Below are 17,395 nucleotides of genomic sequence, written 5' to 3'. Positions count from 1 at the left end.
GAAAGAGAATCACGGGAGCCGACACAAGTTTAGAACTGATGGATCGTTTGCATTTGGACATGTGGTTGCAAGAAAAGTATTTGCTGAACGGGGTGGATGTCCGCCTGAGACTGAATCGTAGCAGTGCCGCTTTCCATTTGATGGCTGATAGTGACGGTTACAAAACCAAAATCCTAGAAGCCAGACTCTACGTACGCCGTGTGGAAGTGTTACCTAAAGTGGGAAACGACATCAGTCAGACGTTGAGCAGAACGACCGCCAAGTATCCCATACGACGCGTGGAAGTGAAAACCTTCACCATTCCCAAGGGACAGCGATCCATGATCGAAGATCATCTGTTCCAAGGACAGTTACCCAAACGTTTGATCGTTGGTATCGTCGAGAATACAGCCTTCAACGGAGCTGCCGAAAAAAATCCTTTCTACTTTCAACACTTTGGCGTGTCCAAAATCGAAGTCAGTCGCGATGGCAAGACCTTGTGTACCCGACCTTTCGAACCTGACTTTACCAAGAAGAATTACTTGAGATCGTACTTGTCCCTGTACGAAGCCACCGGACAGTTAGGAACCAATACCAGTCACGGCATTACGTACGAGGATTATGCAGGAGGCTACGCTTTGTGGGCTTTCGATTTCACTCCAGACCAAGGCAGCGACGAGGGACATTTCCACCCTATAAAATCCGGCCAGATTCATGTGGAAATTCAGTTTAAAGACCGAGACCCTGATGAAACGGTGAACGTCATCCTGTATGCAGAATTCGATAATACCATAGAAATCAACAGTTTGAGAGAAGTCATCCTAGATTACTAGAAACCATGGAAGACTGTTATCCCTCTTTACCTAGTGGAGAAACTTTAAAGATGGAATGTGATGAGACTGTGGAAAAAAATGTTGTGTTTTGAAAAAAATTGTTTGATGTTATGATGTTGGATTATTGTTAAAAATGTTAGAGTTGTTGTTTAGTGTTAAGAGATTTTTGAATAAAAAATGTGTTTTGAAAAAAATGCCTTTGTCTTTTGTTTAGCTATAAGAATGTTGGATTGATGCTCTTTCATTTCTTACTATCCCTCTCATGACACTCACTAAACGTTGCGACTCAAAAACCGTGTGGGGGATGTTTCCCTTCACGTCCGCGCTTTGACTTTAAGAACCGGGTTGTTTCCAGTCTAACCATCCATTGTCGACTCATCCTCCTAAGAAGATGTGCTCCAAACTAGCTAAACTCAACGAAGCCTACGTGAATTTGCATAGGGTCAGACACAGTCTGATACCGAAGCCCGAAGAAATAGAGAATGTGAGAATGTTAAAAATCACTGAAGACCTGATAGAAGAGCTCTTCAGAGAAGAAATGAACAGGGAGAAAGAAGAATGGACAGAGAAGTACAGACTTCAGAGACAGCAGCAACAGCAGCAACAACAACAACAACAACAGCAGCAGCAGCAGCTGCAACCTGAACCTGACAGAGGCTTTGTCGATTGCCGTATCGACACCAAAGAGTTCTTCTTTTCTTTCCGAAGAAGCAGACCTATCGCCAGAAAGTCTATCCTCAGAGGACATCGCATTCTTAGAAACTAAAAAAGGAATGCCATAGCAAACAAAAAAAACAGCCCTTTTCAGGGCTACCCCAATACTCTAGAAAAGAAATAACGATCGATTTGCCAATGTGTGTAGGTAGAGTAGTGTGAAAATAAACACTAACTCTTTTTTAAAAAATGTGAGGGTATGTGTTTGTGTGTTAGTAAGTGCTTAAGTAAGTTGGTATGAATAGTAGATTAAAATCATGTTTTTTTGGTGTTTGAGGTGTATATTTGGAGTTAGATTGGATTGCTTTGCGTATGTGGATAGTCTAATGAAGTGATTTATAAAAAATTTTAAAATAGTGATGGGTAGCATAAAAAAGTGAGTGAGTGTTTCTTTTAGGTCCGCGCGTTGTTGTTTTTGGTCATGATGTAGGTAACATCAATTTTATGTTTTTTTAGGGGGATGTTTTCCTTCACGTCCGCGCTTTCACTATAAATTGAAACTCGCTGGGCAGTCTAGCTACCCTTGTTGATTGATCAACACCAAAAATGAACACGAGACTGTCTAAACTGTTGGAACTTCATGTGCATCTGGAATATGCCAGGCGCCTGTTGAATGAACTGGCCGCGGAAGCGATTGTGGAGGAGGGAAGGATAAGAGAGGAGGAGGAAAGAAGAAAAAAAGAAGAGGAGGAGAGAAGATATAAAGAAGAAGAAGAAGAGGAAAGAAGATACAAAGAGGAGGAGAGAAGAAACAAAGAAGAGGAGGAGGAGAAGGAAAAGAAGAGAAGAAGAATAAATTTCAGAATCCCAGAGAGCGAAAATTGGGATTCTGAAGCGACATATCCTGCCTCTGCTCTCTCCCCCAAAAAAGTAAAAAGTAACTGGGGGATAAGATGTGTATGTGGCGCCAGGCCTGGAAGGTGCCACCATTAACCAGGTGTCCATGAAGTTCCAAAAAAACAGCCCTTTTCAGGGCTACCCAATACTCTAGAAAAGAAATAACGATCAATTTGCCAATGTGTAGGTAGAGTAGTGTGAATATAAACACTAACTCTTTTTTAAGATAGTGTGAGGGTATGTGTTTGTGTGTTTGTGTTTGTGTGTTTGTGTTTGTACCCGCTCACGTAAGATTGTGTGGATAGTAGATTATGGATTTGTTTATTGTTTCTTAGCGTATGTGTTTGTGTGTTTGTGTTTGTGTGTTTGTGTTTGTACCCGCTCACGTACGATTGTGTGGATAGTAGATTATGGATTTGTTTATTGTTTCTTAGCGTATGTGTTTGTGTATTTGTGTTTGTGTGTTTGTGTTTGTGTGTTTGTGTTTGTACGCACTCACGTACGATTGTGTGGATAGTAGATTATGGATTTGTTTATTGTTTCTTAGCGTATGTGTTTGTGTGTTTGTGTTTGTGTGTTTGTGTTTGTACCCGCTCACGTACGATTGTGTGGATAGTAGATTATGGATTTGTTTATTGTTTCTTAGCGTATGTGTTTGTGTATTTGTGTTTGTGTGTTTGTGTTTGTGTGTTTGTGTTTGTACCCGCTCATTGAGTCATCCACCCTTGTGTCTTCCATGATGTTTAGGACGGACATGCTCATGTATGTCAGGTCCAAGTGGACTGTTGTTGATAGGACAGATACTAGTCAATGGATGAGGAGAGTTTACATAGAAAGACAAGGATGTCTCAAGAGGGTACTTGTGTATGGACCGGTAGTTAGAAGGAGTTTAAGAAGAAGAAGAAGAAGATGTGACAGATGCCATCTATGTTAATATTAATATTAACATAAACCCAAAGGCCCTTTTCAGGGCCAGCCATATTTCTCGAAAAGAGATAGCCTTTCCATTGCCTACCCCTTTTTTTAAATTTAAATTTAAATTTAAAAAACCTTTTAAAAAAAAAAAATCCCATATTCAATTCCCCTTGTCCCTAGACAAACCCAAACTCTATTCCCATGTTAATTTCCCTTGTCCCTAGACAGACCCAAACTCTATGTTAAATTCCCATTGTCCCTAAAGTGGCCCAGCGTTTTTCTCCATGTTAAATTTCCATTGTACGTATATTGACCCACGATTTTTCGCCATGTTAAATTTCCATTGTACGTATATTGTCCCAGGGGTCTCCGTAATGCTAATTCCCATTGTACGTATAGTATCCCACTTAACTACTTCCATATCATAAATGTATCAATGTTAGTTTGAGTTCGGCCAGACCGAGTATGTTACCTTATGATTACGAGTCTTAGAATGAGTTCAATTTCCATTATTCCGTCACCTCCTTTATGGGCCTCATCATCGGCTTCCGTTCCTTACTTTGGCTTCTGCGACATAACTTTACGATGGATTTTATTTCAACTAAATTTGGCATACATTCTTATATTGATAAAACTTTAACAAATTTGATTCCAGTTTTCCAACCCTGTAACCGTGATTTATTATATCAATCAGCAAATGAAGACCGGTTTAATGAAGAAAATGAGGAATGCTTGCAAAATGTAGTAAAGAAATTTGTCTTCGTGATTTAAATATCTGGGTTCGATAACTGTAATTTTTAAGGGATAAATGCCCATTAAATTCGTCCTTATCCTTGAACTCCTGTATACAGATAGGGCCTTAAATTAGTTTCATTTCTAGCGTTCATATTTTATCATGTTAGAATTATTACCCCAACCCCAACTATCTGGTCTCTTGTTCTGGTTTCTGCAGCGATAGTTTATCAATAAATGTTTGGATTCGGCCAAGTTCGGTACACATGCTTTTATTGTTGACACCTTGAAATGGTTGTTTTTTCAATTATTCCATATCATTAAGTACACGAGTTATACCCCCCCCCCCATCACATAACTCTCTCTTTCTCTCTCTCTCTCTCTCTCTCTCTCTCTCTCCCCCTATATATATATACCTTTGTTTCGTTTTAACAGTTATACTACCTGCAAGTATAGAAAAGCAGTGGAATCGTACCACATTTTCATAACTTATCAAGGGTTCTTTCGTTTACATGTATATTATTCATAGACATCTAAAGGTGGCACTAAGTATGTAGCGATAAAAACGCCACGCAAATGACAATGAAGTTATCACATCACTGACATAATAGTTGAAAAACAAAATGAAGAAAAGTAAAGACGAAAGTTTCACAGAAAAATAAATGCAATGACATAGACAACACAGTAAAAACGAACAAGTAATCAATCGAACCACCGATGTTTCTGAATAGAAAATTGGTTATTGTTTAGGATAAATTCATGATAAATTGGGGAATAATCAGTGATACCATTTTAAAAAATTGAAGTTCGTGACAGGAAGAAACACTCTGATTTTTACTATGCAGACTGAATTTGAAAATTGTGATCGTTGTGTCAGATCTACTCTCCTCATTGACCTCCTTATCTCTTGACACGCTATCTTTTTCTGCTGTCGTTGGTGGGTACAGGATGCATATTTCAGCATAAAAATGTTGATATTAAAATTGAAATGTTCACTCTCTCAGCGGTTTTGATCCTGTATAGGTTCGGTCCTTTCACTACCTTACTACGATAGAGACATTTTGATAATTGCAGTATTACAAATTGTATCGTGTATCTTATGCTGATAATTTGTCATAACATCTCCGGTGTTTGTTCTCAACAGTGTACAGTACTTACCAAAACATGTTAAAATTTGTTTCTTTTGACTCAGTTCAGACGTTTGGGCAGTCGGTAAATATCAGCGATAATTCCATTGGTCATAACTTTGAATATATATTCCGGTCGGCATTGTCGATACAGATAACATATGATAGTTTTGTTAACAAAAAATATCACACTCTAAAAAAAGGCAATAGGATGATGTTTAAAATTTAATTATTACCCTTTGACTTGGTAAATACACATCGCTATATATGTAGCTATCTCTTTCTTAACTACTGGTTGAAAATTCACCAACCTTGATGCACAAGATGCATGTGTGGGTAACCATCCGCGAGACGATGCCATTTGTATGCCTCGCCTCCTCTTGGGGTTCCAGGTAGGTCATTTCTACGTAAATTGCAGTTATAGTGAGACTGGAAACATATGTTAAATCATATTCTTCACATGTCTTCATAGCAGGAATACAAATAAGGTATGTAATAGGTTTGGGCTTATATGTCCTTGATCATAGTCACGAAGGAGTTAGGTGATGTTGGAAGACTGGGGATGGGTGTGGTATTAATACAAATCATGGCGATTCAATCTCTGGAAGTATCTTTAGTTTTCACAACTCATCATTTTTTATTTAGCTTAATTCTTTGTAGATGCTACTGCTTCGTTCGATCAGATAAGGAAGATCACACTTGCTTATAATAAATATTCAGATGATTTGTCATAGAGCTAAATAATTGAAAGAAATATAAATTCTGACTCCAAAATGCAACTCCTCCCTTTCCAATGAAGCCATTCAGCCTCACGTTTTGAAACGAAATTCTCCAGAATGAGATAGTGAATTCGATGACATACTGTTTGGGTGACAAGCAGTACCAGTTGATGTTGTGTTGTATAGAGGAAACATTAGGAATTATACGTATGCAACATTCTTTTAGAAACAATGTCCAATGTGTTTCATACTGAACGGAAAATTTTCACCCCCAAAGTAGTATTAATACTGATTGTTTCCTGCGGGAATGGACATAGGTCTACCCTTAATCCCAATTTGCTTGATTGAAAACTATTGTTACCGCAAAGCTCAGGGCACATGAAGAGTGCGAAATACTATAAAAGTTCACATTTATACATAATAATAAGTAGAGAGCTTGGTTGGATCCTTTGTTTGTTTTCCCAGATCCCTGAAATATGCGAGTCTTTCCTTTATAAAACCCTAATTGATAGATTTTTGGTAATGACGATCGGGCTTTATTTTGAAATTATATGTGGAATACATATATATTTGTATTTTTTTTTAAAAAACATGAGCAATAATATGTACAATGGATTGAAATATTCATGGAGAAAGATAGGAACTATTAAAGGGATCTTCTGTTTAACAGTAAACTTTTGAATTCCCCGCCATGATGGTGGCCATCCGTCACATGTTGGTTTATTTTGTCGTTTAGGCCGTGTTCTCATGGTTTATTTGTCACCGATATCTTGCAACTTGGAATGTACATGAGTCTAGATGAGTACAAAACCCTTCTTACCAAAGCTGAATCACGGTAACCTATATTACACGCTTTTTTAATTTGGTACAAGTTTGCCTTTAACGTAGTTCAATGGAAACAGTGCCATAGATCCATGCAACATGGCAGGTAGATTAACATTGGTAAGTACAACGACATATTTCTTCTTAAACTTATTACTATTGCCACTGGTGCGATTATTATTATTATTATTATTATTATTATTTCAGATGTGTTCTGCGGGATCAACGATAACTTGAGCAGTAGCTCTGGATCAAGCATAAGTATGTCACATCCTCGCCATTCTGAAAATGTGGAAAGCTTGTTCCTGTTAGATGGTGGTTCTCCAGATTCACTGGGGACAACATAAACGTTACCTTTGATAAGAATGGGCTCTTATCTCCCCTCCGTTTAAATTTATTAGATGGTTGAGTCGGTCTGCTATGATGAAAATTGTTGTAGAAATGCATCCTGAGAGAAAATGTGACCATACGAAGTCTGTTGTTGACAACTATATACCTTGTGTAAATGGACTTGGTATATGGCAGTTGTTGGAAACGATGCGAACGTTTGCAAACTATACACCTTCATTTGCGAGGTGTGAATTTGGTATGAAATAGTCTTTTCTTAGACAGATAAATGGGTAGGTTTTATACTATATTTCATTTTTGAATTGGCAACATGTTAATATTCTGCTAGCCTTAATTTTACAGTCATGTACTAAGATACAGCATTACTGCAGGGCAGGGATCTATAAGCAGTGGTTAAAGGTTTTTATTTACATTTGTTTACAATAACTAATCAGATACTGACTACTTTTAATATACCTACTATAAGTCGGATGCTATTATCTTGTGATGTTTAGCCATATGACCGTTCGTATAATAAAATTACCTTGTGTAATCCATATACGGTTAACAGGCTCGATGGATATCATACACCAGGGGTGGGCAAACTACGGCCCGCGGGCCGCATGCGGCCCGCCAAGGCTTTCGTGCGGCCCGCCAAGGGTTTTCATGCGGCCTAGGAACAAGTCGTCATTCGCACTGACTCTGTTTATGTTACTCTGTTTATCAAATAAATGTGCTTCTTTTGAACTTTAAGTTTAAGTTTTCAAATATTAACAACATATTAACAACTGAAAATGAATTAGATGTTATTTAGAAAAATCTTTTGTTTTTGCTATCTCAAATATTAATTATTTTACTTAATGAACTATGTGGCCCGCGACAAGGTGTAAATTTGTGTATGCGGCACTTGCACTGGAAAGGTTGCCCATCTCTGTCATACACTTTGGGTAAGGAAGAAGCCTATTGGTCTCCGGCTCCAAGATTAAGGCAACTGTGATGAAAAATGAACATGGATTCTGCACGACCAATTTCAGTTTTCCACTATCTAAAGTTACCCATCTTTGTGGATTGTTTGCATGTTATCGTGGTCACTGGGAGAAGGCGTCAGAAGGTCGAAGGTGAAGGTCAGTTTAATTGAAAGAAGAAAACAGGTTTCAGCAAAGTAACGTAAACTCTCCATTATCAGTGGTTACCGGACTTTGTTGATAGTTTCCTTTTGGAATAAGGAAGTACTCTATCGGTCTTGTGATCAAAGATCAAGACCACTGTAACTGAAGGTTTCCGCGTGATAGCATTAGCTCTACACTTTAGACCTGAACCAAGCATTACGGATGGGTTTCATTTTGGGTGACGAATATTCCTGTTAATATGGGGACAAGAGGTCAAAGGCCAGGGCATCTATGACCGAAAGAAGACAAAAATTTTCCGTACAATAACGTCAGTTCTGCATCACAGAACTGGGTCATATATTGTGGATGGTTTTTATTTGGTGCATAAAAATAGTCTACTTATTTGGGGGTAAAAATGATAATGTTCAACATCACTAAGACTGAAAGAAGAAAAGTTGTTTCTGCACAAAAGTTATGTTACCTATATAAGGGACTATTAAACATTGGGCATATAAGGGACTATTAAACATTGGGCATATAAGGGACTATTAAACATTGGGCACACGTATACTGCACTGTTTACGCTGTTCGTGGTAAATCAGGAGATCATATCATTATATATATATATATGCCTATGTTCAGTTCTTGGTAGAGGTGTTCACACAATATTTCTAATCTGCTAGTCATTTGCATAATTCATTTTCGGATTCTGCGTGCAATTTTTAAATATAGTTTGTATGATATGGATTTCATCATGACCGTTTCCTGCTGACAATTTTTTCAGCATACGTCATTGGTTCTTCCAGTATACACCATTGGTTCAGACGCTCTGTGCATTACTGACACTTTTTCAGCATACGTCATTGGTTCAGACGCTGTGTGCATTACTGACCATTTTCCAGTATACATAATTGGTTCAGACGCTATGTGCATTACTGACAATTTTCCAGTATACGTCATTGGTTCTTCCAGTATACATCATTGGTTCAGACGCTATGTGCATTACTGACAATTTTCCAGTATACATCATTGGTTCAGACGCTCTGTGCATTACTGACAATTTTCCAGTATACGTTATTGGTTCAGACGCTATGTGCATTACTGCCAAATTTCCAGTATACATCATTGGTTCAGACGCTCTGTACATTACTAACAATTTCCCAGAATATATCATTGGTTCATACGCTCTGAGCATTACTGCCAAATTTCCGTTTGATGGGAGAACAGGCAAGGAAAACCCTATGAATCCTTTTTACATTCCTAGTATTAAGCCGATTCCGAGAGCGACATTTCACTTTCTTTTTGTACTACTCATTAGTTACTTTGTTCTTAATGTTAAGTAAAAAAAAATCCTTCTTAGTCGCTACGTTGCATTTAATCTAATAAGCTTTAATCTTAATCGCCACACATGTCTTCTTTGAGCAATCCCTGAAATGAAACTCAGATTGATCGAAAAATGTAGTTTAAGCACGTTTCGATTCGGGATCTCTATTATATTCTCAAGAGCGTTAGTAATGATGGGACCTTTTTCCGGTGGTCAAGGATGGAATATCAACAGTGGTCAAGTTTCTTCGTTGAAGCTTATGTTAGTCGAATGGGGAGTTTGTGTGTTTGTCTGGTGGGAGGGGATGCACATTAACATATGGATCCAAAGGAGCCACATGGTTCCGTGGAACATTTGGTTTTTATATCATGTTCATTTCATTACTTCAGACTGTACGCTGAATATTAGTTACCTACACAGTCTGAATGGAATATGCGTGCCTCCTCAATATGGCCTGCCCAATCAAAGGCATGGTAGATATCAAGAATGTGGGAAACATAGCCATCGATGCCTATCGCCTGATTTTCAATAAACAGGTAAATTAGCAGGCGTGTAACTCAATAATTATGCATGTAATAAACTTTTACCTGTAAGTCATTATGAAAATTTTGTTATGTGCATGTGCGAAAAGCAGTTAGCGGATTAAAACTACATTTATTTTATAATTAGTCGTAATTACACTGATATAGGTGTCTTTCATTATCATGAAAACCTTTACTGTTCTTAAAACGTTTGCCGATTGCATATTAAACATACTGAACTATCTTGTTATTTTATCTGCATTTAATTAAGGGGGATATACCTTTTCAAAACTACACCGCTCCGGTGGCCTAATGGTTAGAGCGTCCGCCTCGGATGCGGGAGGTAGTGGGTTCGATCCCCGGCCGAGTCATACCAGAGACTTAAAAAATGGTACTAACAGCTGCCTCGCTTGCCGTTCAGCATTAAGAGGTTAGTGTTAGGACTGGTCGGCCTGGTGTCAGGATAATGTGACTGGGTGGGACATCATGCTACATGTCTGCGGCATGATGCCCCAGTGCTAGACATCACTATAAACTGCCACATTGTAGACATCGTAGCGATATGACTGAAAAATTGTTAAAGCTACGTTAAAAATCAAAATCACATCACATCACATCACCTTTTCAGAACTGATAGTAAACTTTCCATATGGCTCAAGCAACCGCTACACGATCTTGATTTATAAGGTAGGTGATATGGCCTGTGGTAGCAGAGCTATGAAGCAAGCAACTTGGTTTCTTTGAAGAAAAAATATTGTTAGTGAATTCTTTCGTATCTCTGCAGTTTTAAAGTTTATCACGAAAAGCCAGCCATGATTCCCAATGTATATATATATATATATATATATATATATATATATATATATATATATATGCCAAACATGTTATACACGTTTCAACGTTAAAAGTACATTGGGCATTGGGGTGTTTGGTGAGGCAAGACAACGTTCTGCGTCAAGTCATAGTACGTTATTGCACGTATGTTTCATTCACCCATCCTTCTTTTCAAGTTTTAGTTTGGATTTCTTCGAAACCCAGGCGACTATCACTATGCATCGTGTAAAGATTAAAATGTCATAACTTATTCAACCACTTTGCATGACAGTTTCAGTATGTACTAAATTATGTATGCTATTATGGACCGCTTTTTTCAGCTGAATAAAGAACAAAGGTAGCCAAGAAATGCCGACTTGGTTGAACAATGTCATTTAACGTTCTTCCAAGTACCCTGGTTTCGATACCCATCCCAGGCCAGCTACATCCGTGTGACATTAGCAAAATCACTTACTTCCCAGTTCTTCAGCATGCTATGTGTTAAAGGTGCAGCTGAACCAAACAAACGTTGACATCCAAATCTACCTCGTAAAGCTTACTCATTGTTGAAGTGAAAGGGGAATAATCGAAGCATCCCGAAGTTCTACCTACTTGCCACCAACTTTCAATCTTAATTTTTTCAGGATTCCTGAGGAGTGCTGCCGACTGTCTGTTTTATTTATTTGGTAAGAATGTATGCATGCTAAGCTTGACGGACGTTACTTTGGAAGGTTCTACTATGTACCTTGTACAAACTGACACCGTTGTAACTTCACCGTCTGCCAAACAGATGCATTGAAACTTTCATTATCTAAAGCCATTGTGTAATACAATAGTTAAATTGTTAGAGGAAAATCTTTGATTTAAAAGAATGTCTGATGCTATTTATTTGACGTGTTTAACTCGGATTTTATGATTCTTCAATTCATTTAGCCAATATTCTAAGCCAAAATTTTAGATTGACCGTTTACTTTCAGGGATCATTCGTTAATTTTCTTTTCAAAGTTTTAAATGAAAGTTTGAGGAATTAATTTTAAGCTTTTGTACATTTACTTTTATTCATCTATTTTGTAGCTGTCAAAGAACCAAATACTTCATTATTTTGATAGTCTTTCAGTTTTAGCAGGGCAAAATATGATAGATTGTCGTTTCACTTATCTATTTTACACATAAAATATTACGCATATTATTTTCATGTAAGGAAAGAATTGTTCAAACTGACATTTCTTTTTATGTCAAGAGTTTTAACCAAGATGTTAAAAAGATGTTTAGGATTTTATTCTCTTACCAAAGTTGGCAGAAGCACGTCTCTGGGCAAATACTAATTTTCAAGTTGTTAAAGAAAACTGCCTTTAATACAAATGCAAACAGAAAAACTAGTACACTAGAGATACTCACCAATGGGCTATCCATTATCATTTATTTATCATCCAAGCCAGTATGGTTCAACACTTCTCATTGTTTCAAAAGCAATTAGAGTTGCGCTGATTGTATATTCTTGGTATAGCAACCAAGTATTGAAACAAGTACTTAGTTTAACAAACATTGTTGACAAGTGCGCGATTAAGAAAGAAATTCAATATGCAGTGTTTTCTCGATGAGAAATGTTGCCACATTTGTTATATATGTAATGCATATGCTGGTTAGAAATGTATTAATTCATATATAGATTTATTGTTATTTAAAATTCTCTTTGGGACATTTCTGAGTCCAATGTTTACCCTTTCTACTTTTTAGTGAATAATTTGTTTCTCCATATAATCAGGTATAAATATCAGCATGCTTTGCGTTTTCCCGTAATTGTGCAACTGATGAGTGAGAGAGAATTATTTGACGATTCGATTTTATTGTAGATCTATGGATTTTTTAAAAAGTATTTCCTCTAAATATTAATATATTTGACATCAATATATACTTCCCTTATTGTATAGGGGCTTTCTATTTGTATTTGTATTGTTTTGCATTATGTTAGAGGTATTATAGAGTTGTCGATATTTGCTTAGGTCGTCTTTAGATTACAATTATGTCTTTTTTCAACAGCTGTGAATAGATTGTAGATACTAGTATAAAAATGATTTATCCATGTATACTAAGCTTTTGTCTTTAGACACAAACAGTTCTTTCCAGGTATTACTGAGATAAATGTGGAGCTCACGTCAAGTCCTACCTGATTTTAAAATATGCGAAACTTAATTGTTTGTGTTTGTATTCGATCGGCGTAAGGGGGAGCGTATTATGTTATGATCATGTCCGACCGAACGTCCGCCTGTTATCAATTTTGTTTTAGCGCAATACCTCGAGTTAAAATGTCGAAGGTCAAGGTCACTGACCAAAAGAAGAAAAATGATATTTGTACAACATAAATTCTACATATCAGATCTGAACTTTTGACGAATGGTTTGTACTTTGGGGAGAAAAGATGCCCGTCGTTTTTAAGGTCAAACGTTGAAAGGTCAGTGTCTTTTTCTACTCGAAGAAAACAGTTGAATTTTGCCCAAAGTTTTATGTTCTCGACTATATACCTTCACCAAGTATGCGGGTGACTTACATATGTTAGGCAAGTGTTACGGCTCTATGGTGACAAACTAAGTAACATAAACAAGCAAAACGAACAGGTTCTGTAAAACTTCACCAAAACAATTTATTATCAAAGTTATAAATGAAAATATAAGAGGAACTTTCCTTACTGATGTGCAAAATTTTAATGGCTCAAATATACTTTATTTCATATTAACGTTTAGGGTTTTGAGATTGAATTTTTTTTGGGGGGGGGGGGGGCGGCTCAAAAATGAATTGAGAATCATACGGGCAGGCGGCTGGGATAGGCAAGGTTATACAGTAAGTCTTTCTTTTTGTTTGTTTATACAAACACCAGTTCATCAGGCAGTTTAATCAAACAAACCAACAAAACGTCTCCAGTTACTCAAATTATTCAGTCTCCATACATATATTAGTTATCTTGAAAGCTAAATATATGGACAAAAACAATCATTGAATGGGTTTGGTTTGGACTGCTTGTTTGGTGTTTTAATGAAAATAAACACAAATAGGCTACTAAGTGCTGATGCATTTGTATGAAATTGTGTTGACGGAGAATGCATGACCGGACCAACACAGACTGATTAGATCCAAGGGTTCGAACTCGCACTCCTTTTGGTTACAAGACAACCACACTAACTGCTAACTATCTACGCCTCCTTCCTAATAGGTTTGAATAATTGCAAAAATGTTAAAAATAAGACATAATGATGTCAGTCTCCATGCTGAGCAGGTTTTACGAAAATTATGACCACATAAGGTCAACGGGTGTATTGGCACAACGCCAACTGAACGGTTTTATTTACACTACTTAAGTATGATACAAGATTAAGAGGTCGTCATAGCTGCTTATTTAACTTTGAACTTCGAAGCAGGATGTTCAACAACTTTAAGCTGCTACTGAGTGAACCATAAATGGACGAGGAAGAGATTTTAACAGGATGTTTAGGTATGTGTCCACTTTGTGAGAACTTAAGTAAAAAATTACATTTTCATCAATGCCCAGCCGTGACCATTTAATATTTCCTTCTGTTCGCAGATCAACTCTTGTCATCATCAAAGAATTCGTTATTTTGTACGTGTCTGTTTTGTTCAAATAAAGCGCGTGAAATAACACTCATTTTCACTTCATTCACTGTCTTTAAACAAAAACTCCCAGGGCGAGGGGGCATGTAACACACACACACACACACACACACATATATATATATATATATGATTTATAGCTTTTGTGCTATTGTTAAAATTTGCATCACTGATGATTGCACCATATGAAAGACTATGACTATGAAAGTTTCTATGTTTCTATATTACGTAGGGCTGATGGAAGTTAAAATGTTACAGTTTCAGTCTAGGACAAGTTTTTGACATTTATTTGCAGCACGGTTGGATAAAGTATTATAACTTTACGAAACAGACCAGTTACTGAGAATGTTACTCGTTTTATTTTGAATGCCTATTGAGGTTACTGCATGTTTCTTGACGCTTTTTCCACACTTAACCAGGAAGTCTCGAACAAAAAGCTGTTACAGCCGCGTTGGAGGGGATGCTGACACGGAATTAGAAAATGTCAGGATCGCATTCCTACTTCTAGGAAAGGTTGAAGAAAATTATATTAATATCTTGTGTACAAAATTGATAGGAATATAATAAATGGCAATATTAACAGTAATGGTTGGAGGACCAATGGCTAAAGGTTTTACCTTGGCAGGTAGCAGCTATACCGTGTAACGTTTTATCCAGATGGATCTGGTAGAGGAAACAAGAATCAGGAAAGTATACATCACATCTACCGGAAAATGAACATGTCTTAACCTTAATTCCAACTTTGTTAAACTGTGATTCCATTTTCAAAATTTCTAACCACTTCTGGGTAGGATTCAAAACAAAGTTCTCTACTTTAGAAGATATTGTGAAAAGGTTGTTGGTTTCACAAAAGATTTCTAAAATGTGAAATAATATCCGGGACTTAGGCAATTCCAAAATAAGGTTAACCGAAATTTCAAACACTAACATTTCTGCACTGTTTTAGCGAAATTCGTATCCTGGACGAGTCCCCTATTTTCTGATGCGACTCTATGCCCTGAACTAAGTAACAGAAAGGAGTGAAAGACATCAAGCTTTGTAAAGTATAATAAATAATGTATTTCATTGAATACAAAGTGAAAATGAGAAGAAGAAAAAAGAACTTACGGTATTGCGAATTAAATCCCAAAATAATCAAAGAATTACAGACACAAGTCCTTTTTATTTAAAGTCCAAAATACAATTCAGTAATGTCCAGAATAAATAAAAAACTGAAGGTGATTACATGTCTGTTATACCTACTAATGTGTGTATGTGTAGTATTTTTTTGAATCACAGAAATACGATTCCAGGCTTGAAGACACAATAAATTTCAGTGAATGTCTGTATCTAGTAATTTTATTAGAGCACTTTTGTAATTCTTGGGGGAAAAATCATTGAATTCAGTAATTTTGAAAAACTAAATTTCAGCCCAACTGGACACAAACTAACATACAATTTAAAGTGCTAGATCTTAAAGCAACTGACACAGTCCCCTCAGTTACACAATACATTGCTCTCTATTTTACCTCTGGCCACAATTGACATTTACTAAAGAAAAATATTACCCAAGGAAAATAACTCTTTATAATGATCTTGACGTTAACAAAACAATAACCTGTATTACGTACAATTCACCAAGGAAATTCCAAAACATAGACTCAGAGTAAACATATCTACTTCTTCTCTTAATAATAATACTGATTTTAAACCCTTACACATAGAAAATAATTTAGCTATGTATTAGTTGTTTACAAAGAATACAATAAAAAAAGCCAATTTGGGTCAAGCAGAAATGAACTCGATTTCGGACAGAGTCATGTCGAATAAACAATGTTACCTCCTAATATCATGCAACGAAATAAAATTAACAAAGAAAGCAAATTAATATACATAACAGTATGTCGTGAAGCAAGTCAGAAAAATTTCCTTTAACAAAAACAATGAAAAATCACAAGAACGACGTTCACGTCGCAGAGCGCTACGATGTTGAAAACGAGAGTTCAGGGTCACAAGATGAAGATGAAATCTGGTTCATGTCATTTATCAGATAGTCAGAAGGCAATAGCTAGCATATTGGGGCATGTGCCAATAACATGTACGTAAATGATAATTTCAGTTGATAAAATATTTAGATGAGTGGAAAAAGATCTTTCCAAAATATCAGATGACTATGATATTTTTATAGTGGATCTGGATTTTCCATCACACTTGTATGATTCTTTCATGGACTAAACACTTGCTCCAAAGAAACTATTTGCAAATGAAGATGATTCATTAAAGATGCAGAAAAAGGTTTATATATGATGGCAAGGGTACAGAACCAACTCTATACATTGAGAAAAGAAAATAAAAAACGTCATCCAATAAAGACTCGTAATCTCTTCCTGCAGACAACAGACAGTTTGCAATTGATCGCCCTATTCCAAACAGCTGGTCTAACTTGTTTTCATATCTGAAATGAACGCGAGATATTATATTATTACTTTGCTCATTAAAAGATAAACTGGTTCAGTTGTTTAATAAAAATACAGGACAACAGTCTAGCTTCTTCAAGATTTCAAGACGGATGATGTAACAGTTGTTTTAAGTTCGATCTGACAATTCGAGAAATATAAGAGACTTTGAGCAGAATGCTATATCGTAATTTATAATTTAATTGTCAGGTGTATAGTATATCATATTTTGAAATTTAAAGAATTCAAGCATAGATTTTCTGAATCAAACACGTAAATTTGAATAACTTCCTGTTACTTCATTGTTTGCGATTTCTTACCAGCTAGATGATTTATACATAAATCCATTAATGTAAACAGAGACTCTATGCTTGTAATTTATTTATCTAAGAATGTTAGCGCATCAAGTATAAAGAATGGAGACGTATGTTAATTTATCACTAGTTATTCATCCAGGTTAGAAAAAAAGATCAAAGCAAATTTTACCCTCTAATTTAACAAATGGGATGAGAGGAATGCTGTTGAGTATTTGTTTAGAAGAAAAGATTCAAACTATTAATGGAA

The 17,395-nt window shown here is 36.4% G+C and overlaps 1 protein-coding gene across 5 annotated transcripts in view; it reads left to right on the top strand.

The window, feature by feature from the left end:
* LOC149772680 (BCAS3 microtubule associated cell migration factor-like) overlaps window positions 1–12,965 on the top strand; it is a 161,874-nt gene extending 148,909 nt beyond the window's left edge. For 2 of the 5 annotated variants that reach the window (XM_089947487.1, XM_089947488.1), the window contains one exon: window positions 6,886–12,965. In XM_089947487.1, the coding sequence (XP_089803613.1) occupies window positions 6,886–7,025 (140 nt within the window). In that variant the 3' untranslated portion in view covers window positions 7,026–12,965. The remainder of the gene's footprint in view (window positions 1–6,885) is intronic. The other 3 variants (XR_016417618.1, XR_016417617.1, XM_089947485.1) reach the window with 3 other exon arrangements.
* Window positions 12,966–17,395: the final 4,430 nt, after the last annotated feature.

This window comes from Sinohyriopsis cumingii, unplaced genomic scaffold, assembly GCF_028554795.1.
Source record: "Sinohyriopsis cumingii isolate HCF-2022 unplaced genomic scaffold, ASM2855479v2 utg001276l, whole genome shotgun sequence".
Taxonomy (NCBI): Eukaryota; Metazoa; Mollusca; class Bivalvia; order Unionida; family Unionidae; genus Sinohyriopsis; species Sinohyriopsis cumingii.
The sequence above is the reverse complement of the archived record's forward strand: the minus strand, read 5'-3'. Positions and strand labels throughout refer to the sequence as shown.